Source organism: Cryptomeria japonica, chromosome 9 (genome assembly GCF_030272615.1).
Source record: "Cryptomeria japonica chromosome 9, Sugi_1.0, whole genome shotgun sequence".
NCBI lineage: Eukaryota > Viridiplantae > Streptophyta > Pinopsida > Cupressales > Cupressaceae > Cryptomeria > Cryptomeria japonica.
Window position 1 is genome coordinate 36,138,652 of NC_081413.1, and position 22,702 is coordinate 36,161,353.

A 22,702-nucleotide genomic window follows, 5' to 3' on the forward strand; every position below is an offset into this window, starting at 1 on the left:
CAAGAGAAGAGAACTTTGTGAAAAGATGAAAAATGAGAATGATGAAAAGGAAACTCTTAGTGATTTGATGAATAAGCTGAAACAAGAAAACATGACAACAAAGAATGAGATGTAGGATATGACTATGAGATTTTGTAAAGAAATTTATGATAGAAAGAAGAATGAAGAAGACTTGACTAGAAGACTGAATGATGTTGCAAATGAAAACACAAGACTTAGTTATAAAAATGATATGTTGAAGACAGATCTGATGCATGCACAAAATTACTCAAATGAACTCATGAGACAAAAAGGTATCTTGGAAGGAGAACTGGCTACTACAAATCAACATAAAGAGAAATTCAAGAAAAGTTCAAAAGAACTTGGTGACTTGTTGAAGAATCAGAAACCTAAAGGTGACACTAATGGTCTTGGCTTTGAAATTGGTGAAAGCTCTGGTACTTCAAACACACAGGATCATAGAAAACCGGTAAGACAACCTATTGCTTATAAATTCAATAGAAAATGCTTTAAATGTAACAAGTATGGTCATAGAGAAAATCAATGTAGATCTAGAAATTATCAGAATACCAGTACACCCACCGGTCAATGTTCTAAATGCAACAAAATTGGTCATAACTCTGAGAATTGTAGAATGAATGTGAGATGTTATGTTTGTGGAAGATTTGGACATTTATCTAATCAATGCAAAATACAAACCGGTATACGTTATGGAAATGCTATTCAGAGAAATAATGTGACTTGTTATGCACATAACAAAATTGGGCATATTGCTAAATTTTGTAGAAGTAAGTCCTCAATGGTAGAGAACAAAGGTCCTAGTTTGAAAGGTAAAGAAAAGGTTGAAGAAGTAAAGCAGGAATTCTTAATCTAATTGAAGATAATTCTTTTGAGGGTTTGACAATCAATGATAAATATGCTATTATTCCCTCAGTTGATGGTAAGAAGTTGAAATTACTTCTATACCAGCAGATATGTTAAGTAAGTACTTAACTGGCAAGCATTAAATATGGTAGTTGGCAGATTGACATTATAAATTAGTGTTTTTGGCTCCATTTTACTTCACCGAGCATTAAAACATTTGAAGAGTGCAAAATTTCTAGAGCTAAGGCATTTCGAGCAAAGAAGCAAAGCATTTTAGCAATCAATCTTTCCAAATGCAGAAAAAGGTATTTATCATGGCATCCTCTTCTGTACCTGAATTCATAGAAAACCCTACTGTAGTGGAAGTAACCAAACACCCTAGGCCCATATTTCAGTTAGTTCCCAAGATAGCTAAAAAGGATGATAATGTTGGTGCATTTTCCCAAATTCCCAAAGGAGTTGTTTTTGCAGAAGACCCTAGAATGTACATCCATTTCCATATAGAAGAACTAGGTGATGCGGAAATCAAGAACATGTACAAGACTGTCATATGTGATGATTCTGGTAAAATAAAACTTGAACACAAAATTATTGAAACCCTAGGATTCACATAAATTCTCTGCATTCTGGAATTCCCCAAGGAAGTGATAAGGATAGTGTTGAGCAGGGTACATGGTGAATTTTTTTGGCTGGATTCAATTCACAAAATCACTAAGGAAGCTGTAAAAGTTGTAACAAGGTTACCCTCCATCGGTAACTGACCTGACAAAACAAAGAAGGTCTCAAATGACCTAGTAATGAACCTAACAGGTGCAACATCCTACAAAAGGTCTTTAAGGGTGAATGATGTAACTGACATAAATGTGAGATTCATTAGCATGATTTTAGGTTACAAAACAACACATGCAAACAGAGTAAATTCAGTTTCCAGCTTATGCATAAAAAGTGCTCATGATATGGTTAAAGATAATGTGAAAATTGATATATGTGAATGGTTAAAGGATGAACTTATTGACAATCTGGGAAAGATCAAGAAGGATAAGAAAGAGACATTTAGATTTGGTAACTTACTTGTTTTCTTAATGCTACATATAACCAAATAGGTGCTCGGTATAGGTAATAAGAACCTTGGATTTGACATATTGGTAGGCAAACAACTATCTAACTTATTGAACAACATGGGTGAAAACAGAGAAAAGAATATTAATGAATACTTTCAAGCATTAAAGGCTAGAATGAACACTAGAGTAAGATTATCACAAACAATTGTAGATAAATATAAGGATGACATGTGCTTTGTAATTAAGAAGGATGAGATCTGGATGGAAGCAGTTATCCCAAGAACAATTTGGGTTACTGAAATGGGTAATGAGACAGATGATCACATCATTGAAACATATGCAAAAGCCCTTCTGGAAGCACCCAATGAACTTAAGGAAGAGGTATTTGGTAGTGCTAAAACCATTGAAAATCAAATTCAATCCAAGAAGAGAGTGAAGAAAGTACAAGAAATAGTGAGGAGAGGTTCAAGGTAGGCTAAGGCTATCAAAGAAGATGTACTAAAATAAACCGGTATCACTGAAGATGAGTTACAGGCACAACAACCAGAAACTCACCTTTCACTGATAGCAACTTCTTCAGAGAGTGACATGCCAGCAACATTTAAAAGAGTTGTAAGGAAAAGATAACCTTCACCGGTGTCCACACTTTTGCCTAGAAGAACCAAACAAAAACAACAGGCAGCAAGGCCCTCGATGAAGAAGTCTACTCCTAAGAAGAAAAAGTTGACACCAAAGAAAAGGACTCAACAAAATATTACTCTGATTGATAGACTACTAGATGAAATAACAGAGGAAGGATAGCTGAAAAACATCAACAAACTATATGACTCACTATCAGTTGATGATAAAGAAAAGGTTGAAAATAGTGTTATCTTACACTTGGATATCTACAAGAAGTTCTTGATGCAAGTTGTAGATGAACTACCAGATGAACTATTCAAGAGACTTGAAGCAAGAAGACAAGTTGTTGTAGAGCTTGACAAGAAAATAAAAGTTGAAAAATTACTTGTTGTCTACCCAGTTAACTCTCTGAAAGAAATAGATGATCTAATTTCAAAGGCTAACCGGTCAGTATTCTCTACTGCACACCAGCATATTGCACTAATGGCTGGAAGAGTAAATGAGGTTACAGAAGAAACTGAAAATGCATGGGATATATTCCTTGTTGAGAAGAAAAAATAGGAAGAGTATAGAAACCCTAAACCAATCAAGGTATATCAGAAAGACAAGGATAAGGGAAAAGGAAAGGTTGGTGGACCTCCAAGCATCAAAATAAGAGATAATTTATCCCCACCACCTCTGGTTACTCCATCGGTAACAACAACTGAAGATCAACTGGCTGATGAGAGTATGGATATATCATAGGAGGATACAAATCCTAATTCTGAGGTATTATAAATAGCAGATGTTGATACTCAGAAGGTCAACATTATGGTAGATAAGGACACAATCGGTAAGATAGATAAGACTAGTGAGCCATCGGTAACTGATAACATAGATAACACAGAAGGTAAACCGACAGATGGGAAAATAGAACAACAAGCAGAACAACAAACAGAGCTACAAGCAGAGCAATAGGCTCCAGCATAGGAATAGGTTAATACAGAATCAGTGCCATCGACAACTACTGAGCAAAACAAACTATTGCTTAAGGAAATGGAAACACAAACTGACCTACCAGAGGTCACTGCAAGCAAAGATATTGCTCGCACCGGCGGAATTTAGAATGTTAGCTCTTCAACTACAGGATTTAAATCAACAAATGTAACTGAAGTTCTTTTAGATTCTATAAAGAAAATAACATATTGTAGTTCACAGGCATATAAAGCTAGAGATGACACAATTCCAATTTTGAAGATGATAGCTCCAAAATGAAATGTAGATAATAAGGATTCTTTGAGTCAACTTGACACTTTGTCTAACTATATTACTGACAACACAGTGACAGTTGAACAAATAAAGGAGGAAGCATTCAAAGAGAGGTTAGAAAAGGAAAAACCGAAATTCTTTTAGGAACAAATAAAGAAGTGTACAAGGCAGTTTGACACGCTTCTACCGGAACTATGCAACACACTTAAGGAGTTCAAAAATTTGTACAAAGACTCTTGTAAGACAAACTTTTTGACAGTTGACATAGACAAGAAAATGAGCAAGATACAGGAGGAAATTAATAAGCTAGCTGGCAATTTTATTAATTCATCTGACTCATTATCAATTATTGAGCAAAAGATAACAGGTTTTGAGGAAGAGTTACTAAAGCTAGAGAGAGAAAAGGAGAAAATAAAAAGTAAGGCTAAGGATCTGAAATGGAGATTAAGTCCAAAGTTGGACTACCTCGCATGTTTAAGGAAAGAAATATCTGATGCATTAGTACAAGGATAGAAAACACTGGCAGAGAAAATGCAACACCTCACTGGTACAGTTCAAAGGATAGAGGCCACAATAAAAGACAATAAAAAGTTCATTGAGAACTTGAATTTGGTTTTGGCAGAACTTTTTCAAATTGTAACCAACCGGTTACAAGGTTGAGACAACAAACTACACTCTATTGACACTTTGACAACCTTTGTCATTGATGCCAAAGGGGGAGTAGTGGTATGAGAAAAATCCAATAACTTAGGGATCATCTACTCAGGGGGAGCACACATTTTTGGTAACAATTTTTAGACTTCAATTTTTGGATACACTTTTGATTTTTTCTCATGAGTGTTGCCATCAATGCCAAAGCGGGAGATTGTTGGCAAATGCACACTCCAATGAGACATTGTAGGTGATTGAAGATTTTGTCATTGATGGCAACCTTACAATCCTATGACACCGGCAAGGCAATCCACCAGCACCAGCAAAGTTAGATTCTACACCAGCACATAGACCACCAGCACCGGCAATGAGAGGAAGCATACCGGCACAGAAGCCGACAAGAATTTTATTGTTAATATATTCTGTTTATTATTGAAAAATCATTGTAAGCTGACTTGGCAAGTTGCAAAATGACTCTTATATAAGAGAGATCATTGTAGAACATTTTGGAAGAGATAGAGGAATGTAATTAGGCGAAATAAGGCAAACCTATTATGCGAATTATAGGTTAAGGGTTTATGTAAGAAGTAGAGCAGAAAAGAATTATAGATGCTATTTTGAAGCAGTACAAGACATTGGATTTATATAATCCATTTTGTAAGTCAGTGAGACTTCCCATTTTGTATTTGAGTAGTGAGCTCTAGGCACTTGGCCTTCCTGCATGTGCAGGCCCCTCTTGTAGTAGTAATATTCTCTTATTGGCTAGTAAGTGAATATTGTGGGTCACAAATCCCACCGAGGTTTTTCCCACACCGGGTTTCCTCGTTAAAATATTGTGTTATGGTGTGTTTTTCATGTGGTTGCTTTTGTCTTTGTTTATTGCATTACTTTCTGTTTATCGGTACATAGTATTAATATGCTCTACATCTTTTCAGTTAAGAAAATCTTACAACCAGTTAGATACTAATTCACCCCCCCTACTCTCAGTATCTGTGGGAATCCTAACAAATTGAACCCCCCCAACCCCAATTAGGCCATTGGTTTGTGCCTTTGGTGGGTGGTTTAGGTTTTTTTGGGTCTATATTCATCTATTGTTAGTCTAGTTCTTAGTCAATTTTTCTACTCTAGTTATTTTTTTTGGTTAGCTATCTTTTGTTCTTTTTTTATAACCAGTTTTTGATAAGGTGTTGTCACTCCTTGTGAGAACCTTGGTTTATTTCACTTCTGCAATTATGTAATGGTTTGGGCCTCTCCCATCTTTTATCTAATCAAAATATATCACCATGAGCCCCAATTGACCAAGATAATAGAATTATGTTAGACATGATAGCAACTCTTTTATGGTAAAACTTTAATTCTCCCTCATTTTTTATATCTATGGTTTATGCCATGCCCTTGGGCAATGTGATAACTAGGAAGACACATTAAAGGAAAAGTATAATTAAGTATTTTTGTCACTCAAAATTGTCTTATGATATGAAGGAATATAATACAAACCTATGTTACATGGGACGTACTATAAATTTGAAAAGATAAATATATGGATATATTGATTTCCAAGAACACCTTGCAATGTGAGTGGAGAGTATAATCTCCAAAGAAATTATCAAAAGATAAAGCACACAAGTTAATTTTCCCATTAATTTTAATGTAAAATGATTCTAATGTAAAAAATAAGCACTTGATAAGAAAAGTGTTGTAATGCAATTGCTAATAGTTTTCTCAAAATGTCTTGGATAGTATAAACAACTATAAAACTTAGGATCAATAATATGAACATTTAAAAGTAATAGTGTGTAGGTGACAATTAAATTGAGCTAATAAAATAGTAGATGTGACAATTTAAAACCTAGATGGCTCTTTAAGGTAGATGCAATAAAAAAGATATTACCTAAAAAACTATTGAGGTGAAAAATTGTGTATACTATACAGGAGAAAAGTGCCAAATTTAATAGATAATATAGCTAATACATAATGTATGTGATATACAAGGCAAGTGATGAATAGTCCAACTGATAACATGGAAATCCTACAAATATAGTTAATAGGGTGTTAATAAAAATGTTTAGAGAAAAAGTGAAAATGTACAAAATTAAGTATGAAATGAATAAAATAATTCATTAAATCTTTAATGAAATGATTGAAATAAAAATGATATGATAAAAGAATTAAAAATTATTTAAAAAATAAATCTTAATTATGCAAGTGACATATAATAGCTAAGGGGATTTGTTGGATAAGCGCTAAAACAACTAAGGCATAGAAATGTTGATTTTTTAGTCTACAAAGAGTGGGTTATTATAGAGAAAAAAAAATAAAAATTATCCAAATAATAAAATTTATGTGTTAATTAATGAGATTTAAAAAATAAATAAAAATGGCGGAAAATGAGGATTATCACCCCAAGGAAATAAGTGTTGATCTCAAAGCATAAGCAAAAGACTTGAGGAAATTTAATGAACAACATTGCCATGGAAATGATACATGAATAGAAGATAATTTAAATATTGTACAGAAAATAAATAATCATAAAAAAAAATTACGAAACAATTTTAATGGACCTAAATAATGAAAATCATATAAAAAGTTCAAAAAAGACTTAAAAAGTAACAAGTGAATAAAAAAGATGGATTGTTAGGACAAAATGGCTACATTGTGTAGAGTGGATGCATCACTTTAGAATGTAAGAAATTACATGCTCAGCAAAAGTGCTAATTACTAGGTGGGGTAATTAAACTAAAAATGCATAATTAAAAAAAAAAAAAAAAATACAACCAGATTATTGTTTTATTTTGGGTATTGTATACAAGATAAAATAAAATGAAAATTAAAGAAGCAAATATAAACAAGGGATGCAATGCATCAAGTTCCTACCTATAAGTGTTATAGTAGTTATTGTTAGGTAGGGTAGTCGGCTATTGTAATTAGATTAGTGGAAACATAGAGCATTTATGTACATCGTTAATCATTTAGCTAACTGCTCTTTTTCAATGCTCGATATTAGTCACATGGCTTATCAGGTTCATAATTGGGTGCAAGTAGTCACATTAAAATCAAAAAGCATACATGATCGATTATTTGTAGCATATTGCACCCTTATTTACAATTCACAATCATGTATTTCAATAAATAGCTCATTGATTCGATATATGAAAAATCTTCGACATAAAAATAATCATTAAAGTAGATTAACTTTAATTAGTTAAAAATTGTTATTAATTAGGGTTATTATACATGGATTGGATTTATTTGTAAATATTTTTTTTGTGCAATAATAATGTATTGTCTATTATACAAATAATGGAAACATAAAAATAACAAAGTATTGAAAAAAAATCAAAATATTAAATATAATCAATGGTTAAAAAAAAAAGGTATGATAATTGATACATAGACAATACATTAAGTAGGTAGGAATTTTATAAATGAGATAGTGTGTAAGAATTTTAAAATTGTATGTTTAATTGGATAGATAAGAATGATGTCACAAATGTCATCGAAGGAGACAACATAATGTTAAAGTCAACAATGTACTTTTATGATGATTTATAAAATATTTTATATGTCATTCAAGTCATTGATTGAAATGACAAAATAAAAAAAAAAAAAAAATGATTTTTGCAATGACTATTCTCAACATGAACCAATAGAGAGAAAGATAAATGACAAATTTTAAATTATTGAATAAAAAATGTAATTATAGACTATAGAATTGTTGCTCAAAATTTTTAAATCTTTAAAATGATTGGTTGATTTAATTAAAAAGTTGGATGCAATGAATGCATTAGTATCCTTCCATAAGCAGGAACTAATAAATTGCTACTATTTTTTAACTTTCAATACAATATTTGTTAGTATGCTTGTGACACTTTGATGGATTGATTAAGGGATGCGATTGCTCTAAAACAAACAATTAAATAATAGAATCGATGGACTTTTCTTAAAAAATACCTCCCAAGGCTTTATTTAAAGAATCAATAATTGATAGATCTAGATGGGCCAAATATTGATATGATCTCAATGTTTAATAATTTAAAAAATAAGATTGCACCTACTCACATATGTACGAGTATATGCAATCTTAGTCTTCTAACTTCAATTTTTTATCATTAATTTTTTTTACAAATTAAAATTCCAAGAGTCCTCCCTTGTATACATCAGCATTGACAAAAAAAAACGCAACGCTCATGTTGTTTATTCTTTTCACATGCAAGATAATTTGCACGTTGAACTAAAAATCCCCATATTACAAATTGATTTGAGTTAACAAAAGGCAACGAGGTCAATGCAATGAATAATTAGAGGTCAATATTATTATTAGCCATATTTTTTTAAAACTAAACGATCATTTATAGGTAACTAGGAATGATCAATCCATCTTTTTCCCCTTCTATTATTGGTGCTGTTATTTATTGATTTCTCTTTTATGTTTTTATGATGGAATCGTTGACCATCTAAAAGTGTGATTTTATATCCATCTCTTTTTTATATAAGTACTATCATTTTCTATAAATGATAAAAACAGTCTATTCCAAAAGTAATTTTATTTATCATTTTGAATTATGAACATATGCATGTTTAATTATTTGAAGAAGATATGACACTATGAAAGCAGACGTGATGATATACGAAAAATAGAGAGAAACCTAAATCATCACGACGCAACGATTTACATGTTTAAGCTTTTCATTTCCAAATCTCAGTGCTGTGAAAGGCTGTATCTGGCTCATAAATGCAGTACACTGAATGAGTCGTAATCTTTTTAAGGGATCTACTGTTTTTGATTAAGACTAGATAAGATTAGATCTACTTTTATGGAGACTGACATTCGCTTTTTGATTTGGATTTTTCGAAGACAGTATTATTTTTTCGCTCTTTGTTTCTGTTGGGTCAGTCCTTCATTTCAAGCAGAAGTGTGAAGGACAATGAGAGAAAAACGTGAGAAAACACCATAGCTATAGTTACGCGCTATAGACCTAACTCTATGTCAGGAAAGTCTTCCTTCAATTTCTTATAAATACAACTCACATGATCGACGGTCATGACGAAAGGAAGGATGGCCCCAAAAGCCTGCGCAGCTTGTCGATCACAACGCAAAAAATGCTCAGATGAATGTTTGCTGGCTCCTCAATTCCCTTCCGATGATATGCAGAGGTATTTGATTGTGCAGAAAGTGTACGGATTCAACAATGTCGTGAAAATGCTCAAAGTAAGGTTACTGTACCTAATTTCTATGTCTTTCAGATATCTGATGGAATCGTTTTCAATATTTCTAAACTCTCTGCAACTGAATTTCGTTGCAATAATGTTTATTTTTTATAATACCATAAAGAGTAGAGATTTATGCCTTCGCAGACCATTCTATTCCAGTAAAGGAATTTTAGAGAAAGTTTATATCTGTGAAACGTACTATTTTGGATGCTGTTGTTCAAATTTATTTTTTTCTATAGAATTAAATGAAAGAGTATGGCGTTCTAATTTAGAATTAGTGGGGTAATGGAATTCATGGTTTTGATATGTATAGGATATTAAACCTGAGCAAAGACAAGATGCAGTGAATAGTTTGGTGTATGAAGCCAAAGCCAGAATGGAGGACCCAGTAAATGGGTGTGCAAGAACAATTCATCAACTGCAGAAGCAGATAGCTGAGCTGGAATCACAGTTGGCAGCCAAGCAAGAAGAGATCATGAATATGCATTTTGCATGCGAGAAGCTTCTATCTCCTCTCACCGTTGAATCTGTTGATACCACGTCACAACAAATTGAATATAGCATGTGTGACGAGGTGGATCCAATGATGTTGTGGGAACCTCTATGGGCGGTCTAAATTTAATAGATAGCAATTTGCTATCTGGACGGATATCACTCCTCACTGTTCAGAAGACTGTTTAATTTTATCTTACAGTCAATTTCTATCTTAAATTGCCTGATTTTTTTGCATATGTTTGTACCATAAAGAGTATATTGGCATAAGAATTTAACTTTAATATATTTTGTTAGATAGTTGAATAACTTTCTGATCAAATATATATATTCAAATAGAATATTTGTTTTTGATTTTTCTATTGTATTTGGAAATGGTTCAGTAAGTCGATGAAAGATCTTAGGTTAGACTTCTGATTAATCCAATAAAAAGTTGTCATTTGAGAGAGTGTTAAACCAATAACACACTAAGATGAAGGCGTATTAGGTGTGAACCTTCTCTCATTAATATGAATCTATTGCATCCTTGGTAGAAGCAGACTTAACAAAGGATAAATATTGGGTGCACGCTTCTCGACACACCAGATTATGTATTAAGCCAAACTTTTAGTTTAACTTATTTGTAATCTAATTCTCTTAGACTACTAAAAGCATTCTAAGTGAAATTTTTGTCTTTTAAAAACAAATGTATATTTTTAACATGTAAAACCAAGCTGTGTGATTTCAAAACAAATGTATATTGGTAACAAATAAAACCAAGCTGCTGTTAGTAATAAAATGTTCATACTTAAACATACAAAAGCTATTGTTTACACCATTATGAAATGTTGATAGGAGAGATGAGGATTGTGATATACATATATCTCTTTGTTTCATAAAGTTCAAATGAGGATGATGTATAAATTGATATATATTATAAAATAATTTTCTTATGTACAAATATGAGATATATACGATTTTATGAATTTCTGTGTTTATTGATGATTTATGATGTACATGATTATGATTGTTTATTTCATTAAGATTATATATATATACAAAAAACCATCCACAAAATAAACCTTAATCTAAGCAAAGAAGAGAGACAACCAAAATAGCTAAAAATATAACTATATAAGCCCAACCCAAAATATAATATATTGTACATAAACTGTCATAACTATATAAATTTAATAGAACATGATAGATCATGTACAAAAAACAAGTTCCTTACTCCGTAATTGATACTCTATCCCTCTTTGTATCCAACTCATTTGTCTACTCGACATCTCAAACCTAATTGGAATTACCATTGGCAATTTGCCCACCCAATTGACAATGACACTGATATATTTGTTCAGAAATAAGGTATTGTACACCTTGCATAATAATGCTATAATTTTGCTTAAAGCCTTTAGAGAAATTCTGGATGAAGCTAGTTGATAGATTCAATTCCAAACTAGTTGGATGGAAAGGAGCCCTCCTTAGCCAAGCGGATAAGGTGACGTTGCTTAAAGCTATCCTTCAAAATTTGCATATTTATGCCCTTAGTCTGTTCAAAATCCCCAAAAAGTTTGCGGAGGCAGTTGAAAGAATTAAAAAAAAAATCTTATGGTCGAGAGTGGAAGATAAAAATAGAATTCCTCTTATTGCATGGAATAATATTTGTACTCCTAAGGCTTTTGGGGGATTGGGGTTAAAGAACATTATAACTATGAATAATGCCTTGCTAGGTAAACAAATTTGGAGAATGAAAGGGGAGGAAAGAGAATGAAATTTAATTTGGAAAAAGAAATACCTTTACATGCAACCATCTGAGGAAGAATTTATGGAAAATTCTTTTTTTGTGGAAGGATTTGCAATTTGGAATGCAGTTCAAATGGCTAAAGCTTGGGCAGTAGCTGGAACAAAGTGGAAATTAGGGAATGGGAGAATTATTAGATTCTGTGAGGACAGATGGCCTATGGATAAACCGTTGGAGGAAATCCCCATCCTTAAGGAATGGAAAGACTAGTTCAAAAGTAGATATGGAGTATTTGTTAGAGACTACTAGAGAAATGGGAAGTGGATTGAGTTCAGCCAACTTTGTCCGGGATTAAAATTTCTAGAGATTTTGCTTTCTTCTATAATTTTTATGGACAATTCTAAGGATTGTTTAATTAGGAGGGAACCTTTGGATGGAAAATATTATGTGTCTTTAGCGGTGTCTATCCACAACAAAGCTCCGTAAGAGATCCCTTTGTGGCCTAAAGTGCGGATAACGAAGTTGACGCCCAAAATTAACATCTTCTTTTGGATTTTTATCCAAAATAAGGTGCTAACTCTTGGTAATCTCCATAAGCATGGATTTATTTTTCCTAACAGGTGTTCTCTTTGTTGCAGGGAGGAGGAGTCTGCTTGTCATATCCTCTACCAGTGTATTTTCAGTCAGGAAATCTGAAATATTATTTTTAGTTGGTGGAAGTTGAGCTGGGTTTTCCCAAACTCTTTGGAAGAGTTTTGGCAGCAATGGTATTGCCCTAGTTCCAATTCTAAGAATGTTGAGCTTTGGAAATTTACTCTCCCTAATGTCATATGGAACATCTGGAAGGAGCGAAACAACAGGATTTTTAGGGATAAAAGTGCGAACCCTGAAGTGGTGGTGGATAAAATTTATAGAGGGATCTTTGAATGTTTAAATGGAACTGATAATGGTCTAGCTACTAAAGAAGACTTTAATGAAACATGAAACCTCTCCAATAACAAAATCAGTAAGGATAAGGGTAAGGATGGTTTTATCTGGTGCTTTCCTTCTCAGGGATGGATTAAGGCCAGCTTTTATGGGGCTACTAAGGGGATCATGGGGAAAGCTGGTTATAGGGGCATTGTCAGGAATTTTGCTAGAAGTTTCCTTGTGGCTGTTGCTAGCCCTTTGGGTAACCAAACTAGTCAGTATGCTGAAGCATCGGTGGCTTTGAATACTTTGATTATAGCTAAAAATCTTAATCATGATAATTTATGGTTGGAGGGAGACTCACTTAACATTATTAAATGCCTTAAGGGAGAAATTGAGCCTTCATGGACTATAGAAAATATTATTTTTAAAGCTAGAGAAATTATTTCTAGCTTTAAATCTATTATCATTGAACATGCCTTTAGAGAAAAAAATGTTGTCGCAGATGGTCTAGCGAACCTTGGCGTAATTTCCGAAGTATTGAGAGGGGGGGGTGAATTAGTAGAAACAAAAACTTTCCCTCAACCAGTTTGATTGCAAAGACTGCACTTAACTAGTAAACCGTAACATCGGTCTAAATCAGGGCACTACCAGTTACACATAGTGAGAGTATGAATAGTATAAACTGGCAAAGACTTAAATCTCTAGACAATATAATATCTCATTTCCACTTCACCCTTATGCATAAATAGGTAATATATCATTAGAAATATAATGACTACCTGTTCAACATGCTTTACCACTTAACAGAAAATATTAAAGCATCACATGAAAAGCATCACACATGACACACAAGTTTTTCACGTGGAAACCCAGCTAGGAAAAACCACGGTGGGGATGAATACCCACAAGCTGTTCTTTGAACTCTTTTGCAGTTCACTCTGTTAGGAGCCTAGTCTCATTAAAGACTTTACAATAGGTTCTGCTAGGAACTGATCCTTCTAGGTATCACCCAGTTAAGGGATGGCTAAATACCTGGTTAAAGGTTAGAACCCTATTAAAGGTTACCTTGCAAGAGGATTTGAAAAACTCATTGAATTGAGTCACCCTGTTAAAGGATTTACACAAAAGCCTATTAAAGATACCCGGTTAAGGGATTTTCCGACTACTGAAATGGTTAGAAGTCAACAGGTAATACACTGATCTGATAACAACACTCAATGCCAATGCAGATCCACTTTAGCTCCTTCTCTTATGCAATCACACTCTACAAGTATCAACACACTTCTCCAGTGTGGCAAGAATCAAGTATCTCTTCACTTGGATACATACATAACATTTGCCAACAACTTCAAAATGAAAAACATCAATAATATTATAGAAAACAGATAGGTCAGTAGCATAAACCCTAAACCCTAAACATTTAAGTTTAACAATTCAATCGGTTCAATCCTGACTGTTAATCATACTGCATTGAATACAGCAGTCTTGAATGGATCTCAAGACATTCTCCAACGTTCATTCTTTGCCGCTTCAGGAAGCTGATAACCCATCATGCACTCTCCACTGTTTACAGAGACTTTGCACATTCCTGAGGTAGATAGGATCAATCTCTATGCAAGATCCTCAAGGAAATCCTTCATGCGCACAAGGTTGATGTGGCAACACTATCTGGTCTTCATTACAATTCTAACTCATGACAAGATGTCATTAGTTGAATCACATAGGCAATGCATCAACTAGAAACCTTGAAGTTGAGACTACCAACTGGTAGTCATGCCAAATGAAACCCCGATAAAAATCTTCCATATATCAGTTCTCATTCCAACATACCGGTTCACCTTGAACAAACATACTACTTCACTTTTTCACATATACCAGTTTACATCATCATACTGGTTCTCACATATACCAGTTCACAATATCATACCAGTTCTCTTGCTAGTTTGCTTGCTATAACATACCGGTTCATACTTTAGCATATTGACATCAATGACAACATACAATATCATCATGTCAGCATGCTCTGTACATATGCCAACAGCAGCCTAATCAAGAATATTAATTTTCCGCACACTTTGTGGGTATGCATTTTCAAAAAATTGAGTGTCATTTGAAAGAAAGCTATGAAGTTGTAGAAGAAGAGAAATTGTAAAACGAAATCTAAAATGGGGGGGATCTAAAAAGAGAGGAACCTGATAATATTTCAAGATGGCATGAGATGCCTAAGGTTTGGACAAAGCTGGAGAAAGGATTCATGACGAATTTCATGAAAAAGTTGGTTGACTATGATAAAGGCAGAGTTAACCTAGCGGTCACCAAAGTTACTGAAAACTGGATTAATGGCTCCTTCAAAATTCATGGTGTTAGGTTTAAGATGGATGCGGACCTCATTGCGATGGTCAAAGGTATGCCCCATTCTGGTCTTAACTTCTTTAGAGACCTGAAAGTGTCTAATAATGTAGTTAATCTTTTTCCACATAAAGAGAAGGAGAGAGCAAAACTAGGAAAAGCCACGAGGGGGGGGTGTATTATGATGCTTCCAATATTAAGAAAATCTGGGGATGTGTACTTAATGTAATTATGGAATATATTACTATGGAGGGTCATTTTACCAGGGTCCACACATACCATTTTGTGCTTTTAAATCATTTTAGACATGAATAGAGGATTTCTCTACCCTATTACCTCTTTAGGCCTCTATCGTGGTCTTTGAATAAGCATAGCAAGAACCCTTCTTCATTTGTGCTTCATCGTAGCCTTATTTTGCTCTTTTATGAGCATTGCAAGATTCTGGCTATCCTGGAAAACAAGACATTGTCAGTGTCACCGGGAAAAGGAAAGAGGTGGATGGAGGAAGATGGGCCTAGCAAGGATGAGTTGACATAGAGAAAAAAGGGCAAAAAAGCCACTGTGGAGAAAATTCAAGAGGACAAGGGTAATCAAAAAGATACAAAGATTGATTCAAAGGACATTGGAAAAGATGGAAGCGAGATGGAGACTGATGAGTCCGAAGGAGAGGAGAGCTGGAAAGAAGAGGAAGTGGGGGAAGAGGAAGGAGGACCTGAGGATATTTCTGATCAGAATAGTCCTACCCATAGTGTGAGTATAGGTAATGTTAACAGCCAACCAATGGAGGAGCGGGGCAATAAGATTAATGAGGAAAGGGAAACAAAAATTGAGCAGGAGAAGGACAAGGAGAATTCGAGTAAGGATCAGGATAAAGCAAGAGAGGGGATGATTCTGGATAAACTCAAAAACTAGTCTAAGGCTCTAATGGGTTTTGATAGGTGGGTTTATGAAGGAATCAAGAATCAGGAAAAAATTGGTAAGCAACAGGAAGAGAAAGGAAAGAAAGATGAAATGAACTAGGAGCAGTGGAAAAAGGGTATGGAGGAAAAAGTGGATAAGCTGGAAGCTCAGATTAGTAAACTGGAGGAAGGAAAAACAGCTATGAAAAACTTTTTGGTAATGATTCCGGATATCCTTACTTTTGTGACTAAGAATTTAGAGGAAATTACCAAGTTCCTTGATGGTTCTAGCACCTCCAAACCTGTTGTGGACCTAGATATTGATGAGGATGCTATTGAGGTAGGGATAGTGGAAAGTGCTCCTGGTGGTGTGGAAAAAAGAACAAGGGCGAGCATAAAAAAAGATTATGTGGCCTCTTCCAAGGATATCCCTAAGGTTAGGGATAATATTAAAGATTTGCAAGGAATTAGCAGAAATTTGGCTAATGCCCTAAAAAACATTAAGTAATTTGTCTTTTGTCTTTTTTCTGTTTTGGTTGGATGTTGTTGGTTTTGTTGGGCTTTTATGTTGATTTTTGCCCAAAACTGTGCTGGTTTATTGGCAGTATGTCTTTTCATGTTTCTTACTGCTTTTATCTTTTAAGGATCTTTTGTAAAGGGTTTTGGGATCCCTTCAAAACCTATTTTTCCCGTAATAAAAAAATAATGCTATAATTGTAATATTTTATTTATTATGTGATGTTGCACATGGATGTGTAACATGTAGCGATTCCTTGGGAATATTCTTGAGACTACTTGATGAGTTGTATTGTAACATTGAGATTATTATATTGTATTTATTTAATATTGGGGAAAGATATTTAAAAAGAGAAAAATTAGTACCCAATATTAAATGTGGGGTCAAGGGCAATTAGCACGTGGTTTTTTGGAATATGGTTTTACTTTACCACTAGTTGTTTTTGTGTGAGATTTTGTTTATATAAGCAAGCACATGTTTAGTGGTTAAGGTTGGCTGGTGGTTTTGGGCTATCATTGTATTGAGTCCTTTGAAGGTTTGCATTTCACGCATGGCATGGCATGTGCGGATTCATGCTTGGACACATGGGAATGCATTGGAGGGCTTGATGATTCAGAGGTATTCATTGTAAATCTATGTTTCTTTATGGATAAATAATATGATGGAGTATTGATACTTTTGGAGGCTGGGCTTTTCCCTCATGAGGGTTTTCCTAGGATATATGTTGTGTTATCCTGTGATTTGTCTACTTTGATCTTCACATGATGGTGATTTTGTTAGCTTGTATACATGCTTTCCTTGCATGGGTTATGTAGGAAATGGATTATTTGTATGTGGGTTTAAAGCATTATTTCCTAACAGTATTCTCAATCAAGCTATGGAAGTGAGAGGTCTTACCTTGTTTGAGATTGAAGAATTACAAAATCCCTCATGATTAATGAGGAGAGAGAGAGAGCCTTGAACCTATTTTGAATGGGTTCTATTTGGAATGGCCCAATATTATTTGCAAATACATATAAAGCCCTACCCAAAGTCTATTCATTGTTATCTTTAATTGCAACTTTCAAAGCATCATTCATTGATGCAAATTTTGATCTCCTTTTTAGATCATCTTTGTAAAATATACCTCTAATGTCTACCTGACCCTTGAAGTAATCATATCCTCTTACAACCATCTGAAAAGCATGATTAGTAGTGAAATTGTATGTACAAAATTCATATATATAATAATAAATATTTGACAAGGCTCCTTTGTCTTGAAATAAATCAAAATAGTTTGAAATAAAAGTAGATATAAAATAAGAGGTAAACATAAAAAGAGGAGACAAATGAGAGAGGACATGATCACCCATTACCTCCCTAATTGCATCCTCCATGAAAGTGTTCTTGAAATTGAAGATCATCAATAAGTTTATAGATGAAAATGAGCTCGAGACTAGAATTTATCAACACCTGATATGTAATTTGATCATGTAGTTGTAATTTGAGCTTGTTGAAGTTGTCATGTCTGAATATATTGAATAACCACTATAGTCTGCAAAACTCAACCTAGGTAGAAAACGATAAATGATTTGAGGGAGATAAAACAAGGTGGGGAACTTAATATCAAAGTCACATGTACAAAGAGGTATAATCATCATTCAAAAAACCATTTGTAGCAGAATGTGAAGTTGGCATAGAAGGAAGTGCCATTCACATGTAGGACATGGAGTGAGCTGAGAAAAGATGATGTTTGCAAGAGATGAAAGGAATTTGCAACTTGAAAACATAAATTCCCAAGATTTCATATCCCTACAAACAATTGTGAGTTCTCCACATATTCCCCACATAACACACAATATTTAAAGATGCCTTTTACATGAGCGAAGAGATGAGTTTCACATGAGCCACTGGGCGAATGATGATGTAGTTCAGTACTAACCAGACCACATTGCCTTTCCATAGCAGTGATGCAAGCTAATGATGACCTGAGGTAGCCTCCTACAATGGAAAGATTGAAAAAAAAGAAATTTTTTTTCTTAAATTATAAGATCTCTGTAAAATCCTCTACCCACTTTGTAACCCTCACCAACTCCTCATGTTTGAAAAATGCTTGACCAAATGCAAGATTTGCACCTATATTTGTAGGGTAATCCACCAACTTACTCCCCTCTCTGTTGGAATGGAAAATACGAAAATTATGAAAAGAGTCAAGCAATTCCCAAGCCTCTAGACCTATTTATTACTATTATTATAGAACAAATATTCTTAAAAATTCATATAATGACTTCATGAAATTTCCAAAATCCAATTGGAAAATAGAACCACCTCAAAATTCCTAATCAAGTGGCAGAGTTTTTCAACACATGACAAAACATGCAATAATAAAGTGTATACAATTACTTTTAGAATTGCTAAGCTTTGAAGGAAACTCTTTTCTATAAGGGAAGGAATTATTATTATCCTAACATGATATATTACCAATTATAAAATGAATAAATACATGTGGGATGCTTAACCATAACATAAATATTAGTTAACACACCAATCACTCTCATTTTGATTGAAGGGGTATGTTTGTACATAATTAGGACTATAAATAAGGATAATAAATTTCTCCTATATCATCATATCATATATTATTAAATTTATATATCAGTATCTAATTATCTAATGTCACCCTCTCAAAGTGGTCTACTATATTTTTTTTTTTGTTATACATTTATTTCCAAGAAAATAACAACAATGTTTATTTGAAAGTCTAATTTTCGGTAAACAAATTGATCAATGGATGGTGATGAAGACTTTTTTTTCTATGTTTGATTGACTAGATATTATAAAATAGGCTTCAAAGTGGATAATGAAGAGTTACAAACTTTAATATTATTTAAATTTATTAATATCTTATACCTAGGATAGGTTAAACTCTTAAGAAAAGGTTAGATAAGATTAGCATACGGGCTATAGGTTAGGATCCTAAGAAAGTTGATTCTAGGAATTATTTTTATCTAAGGTATTTTGTCTTGATTATGGATATTACTTTTAGATGAAGGTGGATAGAGTATGGTTATATTTTGGAATTTTAATTGTAGTTTGAGATTGGAAAATTTGTCTTACATTCGCATTTGAATTTATTTATGGATAATTTTTTGTTAGGGAGCAATACTAAGAAATTATATTTGAAGGTTGATTATGTTATGGATCTAATTAAGACTTTTTTAATTTGGTCTATTTATTTATTTATTTTAATGTTTTGGTTTATGAACTGAAGAGGTATGAATGATTTTATGGTTGAAATATGATTTGAAGTTTTAGAGATAAGCTTTGGTTTAGGGTAGATGTATTTTGGACAAGGTTTTCATGTCTACAAAATGGGTGGAGAAAGGACCTATAGCAATGACTATTATTTTTTCTTCAAATGTTGTCTGATATATAATTTGATTATGAATTGTTGGGTGGTCTAAGATTCAAATTAAAAAAGAAGTTCAAACACACAAAAAGGTATAAAATATTTGTTTTAGAATTTTGGTAGATTTTTTTTAACTATCTTTAGGTAAGCAACAAACTAGTCACATTCAAAACCAAAAATCATTCAAGTAGGAAGAGTGTAAATTTATATGGGCTCACCAATATACTATTGATTAAGTGAAGGATGCATAAGGAAAGTGAAGTTCATGCCATCATATTCACATTGTTAACAATGAAGGTCACAATATTTCCATTATTAAGCACTATCTTGAGAAATTATAAGCATGGAATGAGTAACTTCTTGGAACTAACTAATTATCAATGCACCCAAAAAAGGAGAAGAGTAAAATTTCCTATAATAATATTTACAAGATTAGTAGAGGATATTCTTTATAATTAAAAAAATTATGTGAGGCAAAACTCTACGAATCAAATCCCATCTAAAATTATGTGGAAAAGGCCTAACACATTTTAATTCAATATATCCCCATAAGAATCATCTTGACACTACTCGGTTCAAATTCAACTTTGACAAATAATTTAAAGGAAACCCAGGTCAGATGGGTAGGGGTGGAGTCACTATAGATCCAACTAGCAAGATGATGGTGGCTTACGTGGTTAACCTAGGCATCAAAATCTATAACTTTGTGGAAATTGAGACAACATATTATGGATTAACTATTGCCAAGAACATAGGTTACCCAAACATCATTATCAAAGGTGAGTCTAAAAATGAAATCATGATATTTCAAGTGATTTCCACATCTAGGTGGAGAACTAAGGATCTCATTACCAAATGGCATAGTGTCATCTCTACAATTGGCCACGTCAAAATCAAATATACCGTTAGAGAAAGGAATGAGATTGTAGATAGGTTGGTGAATCTTGGCCCCTTCTCTAATATGCTCAAAATTTGGATGGCCCAAAATGATTTCACAAAAGATATCCATGCCACAATACACGCAGACACTAAGCCTAATTATGCATAAAAATCTAAAGATCACCTTTTGGATTATCATTTGGGTCATTTCGTACTTCAACCATTTATTGTTTTGGAGTGGTTTTTTTTTATTTTGGATGAAAGAAACATTTTCCGCTATATTTGATGTAGTTGACATTTCCCCAAAGATGGTATTCCAATTCCTCTCCTAGTCACTGTTATTGGTTTCCCCATGGATGGCTTAATTAAGGGTGGTGACTTTATTCAAACCAAACTGGATAATTGTGACAAATTTAAGAAAAAAAAAATCTCATGATAGGTAATTTGGTATCATACATCAAGGGCATGAAGGGTTTTACTATACCCTCCAATAATAATTTGTAGATTCATGAAATGAGGGTGAAATGAAAATTGGTGGTGTTGTTTTCATAGTTTCTATGGATTCCATTATAGTCATGATTATCCTTAGTATGGAAGGTGTTACATTCTCTAAGAAACCAAAAGGGAACTACAAAGATGATATTATAAGGTTCATCAAGTTAGGAGAGAAGGTGGCTCATCTCCAAGGTAGTTTCAACAGACATGAGCTTTCCTGATTGAATTTTCTCAACAATTTCTTAGTTAGTTATTGTTGCTAAAGTTAAAACTATTCTTCCCCTTCACTGGGGGCTTATCTTGAGATTGTATGATTTACATATGGCCTTGAACCCTACTTGTAGACCTTCCATAGATCCCTCTGGCCCTCCTTATAATACCATCCTAGTTGTCAAATTATTAGAAAACCTACTTTGAAAGGGTACTCACAATACTACAACTTTCAAAAAAGAACTCCTACCCATATTAATCCTAAATAGTCTACTAAAAACTAGTTAATAACCCAACCCCCTGAAGTCTATATGTCTAATGTGTTGGATTCTAAGGCACCTTCTTTCAAGGGCACTAAATCTTCTAGGTCCACTAATGTGAAATGGACTCTATGTGATCCTAAAGAGAATCATGTCATCCCTTTCACACCCTTGTCAGTCTCCCCTCCCCTCCCCTCCCCACCCCTATCAATTCCTAATGAAAATGGGACTTATAGATGCTTGTAGAGAAGGTGAATGAGATTTGTGAAGAGAATAACATATAGGAAGCCATTTTCCATTATCCTCTTGCTCAAATCAATGTAGCCAAGAAAAAACATCAATAGGTTGGAGGCTCTGGCCAAGGCAGACACTAGAGCATCTAGCTAGGTGATGGATAAAAAATACCAAAGATTTTGGGTGGTAGCCAATGATTTGGTGAATAGATTGGAAATGTGGGAAGTTATGGAAGATGAAATTAAGGATCTCAATGAAAAGGTGAATCAAAAGGATACTAGGAATGAGATGGCCAGAGGTATTGAGGAGATACAGGGTAACCAAAATATTGTCAAACGGAGGTTAGATGATATGAAAACTCTAAATGAGGAAATGACTAGGATGAATTCAACCTTTCTTCAGGCTATTAAGGATGAATTTAATATAAGGAAGGAGATGAAGAGGTTCCAGATTGAGTTGTCTTTGACCTTTGTGATGAAGCTAACTTCTTTAAGGGAGAAGGCTATGCCAAAGTCTACTACTACGTTATTTGGAAAAAAGGTTCTAATAGTAAGTTGTCTTTGTCAAGGAAGTTCAAATTGCTAAGGATTGGAAAATTGAACCACCCCCACCCCCAAGTAGGCCATTGGTTCATGGCTTTGGTGGGTACTTTTGGTCTCTCTTCATCTATTGTTATTCTAGTTCTTAG

At 33.7% G+C, this 22,702-nt stretch overlaps 1 protein-coding gene across 1 annotated transcript; it reads left to right on the forward strand.

Moving 5' to 3' along the window:
* The first annotated feature begins 9,486 nt into the window (after window positions 1–9,486).
* On the forward strand, window positions 9,487–10,322 carry LOC131045276 (LOB domain-containing protein 24-like). The gene is made up of 2 exons (XM_059211444.1): window positions 9,487–9,654; window positions 9,970–10,322. The coding sequence occupies exons 1-2, from the start codon at window positions 9,487–9,489 to the stop codon at window positions 10,270–10,272; spliced, it is 471 nt and encodes a 156-aa protein (XP_059067427.1). The 3' UTR covers window positions 10,273–10,322.
* Window positions 10,323–22,702: the final 12,380 nt, after the last annotated feature.

What these genes read in the sequence shown, in the direction of transcription:
- LOC131045276 (XM_059211444.1), top strand. Translation starts at nt 9,487, where the DNA reads ATGACGAAAGGAAGGATGGCCCCAAAAGCCTGCGCAGCTTGTCGATCA. An exon ending in ATGTCGTGAAAATGCTCAAA is followed by an intron (nt 9,655 to 9,969) that starts GTAAGGTTACTG and finishes TGATATGTATAG; the next exon opens with GATATTAAACCTGAGCAAAG.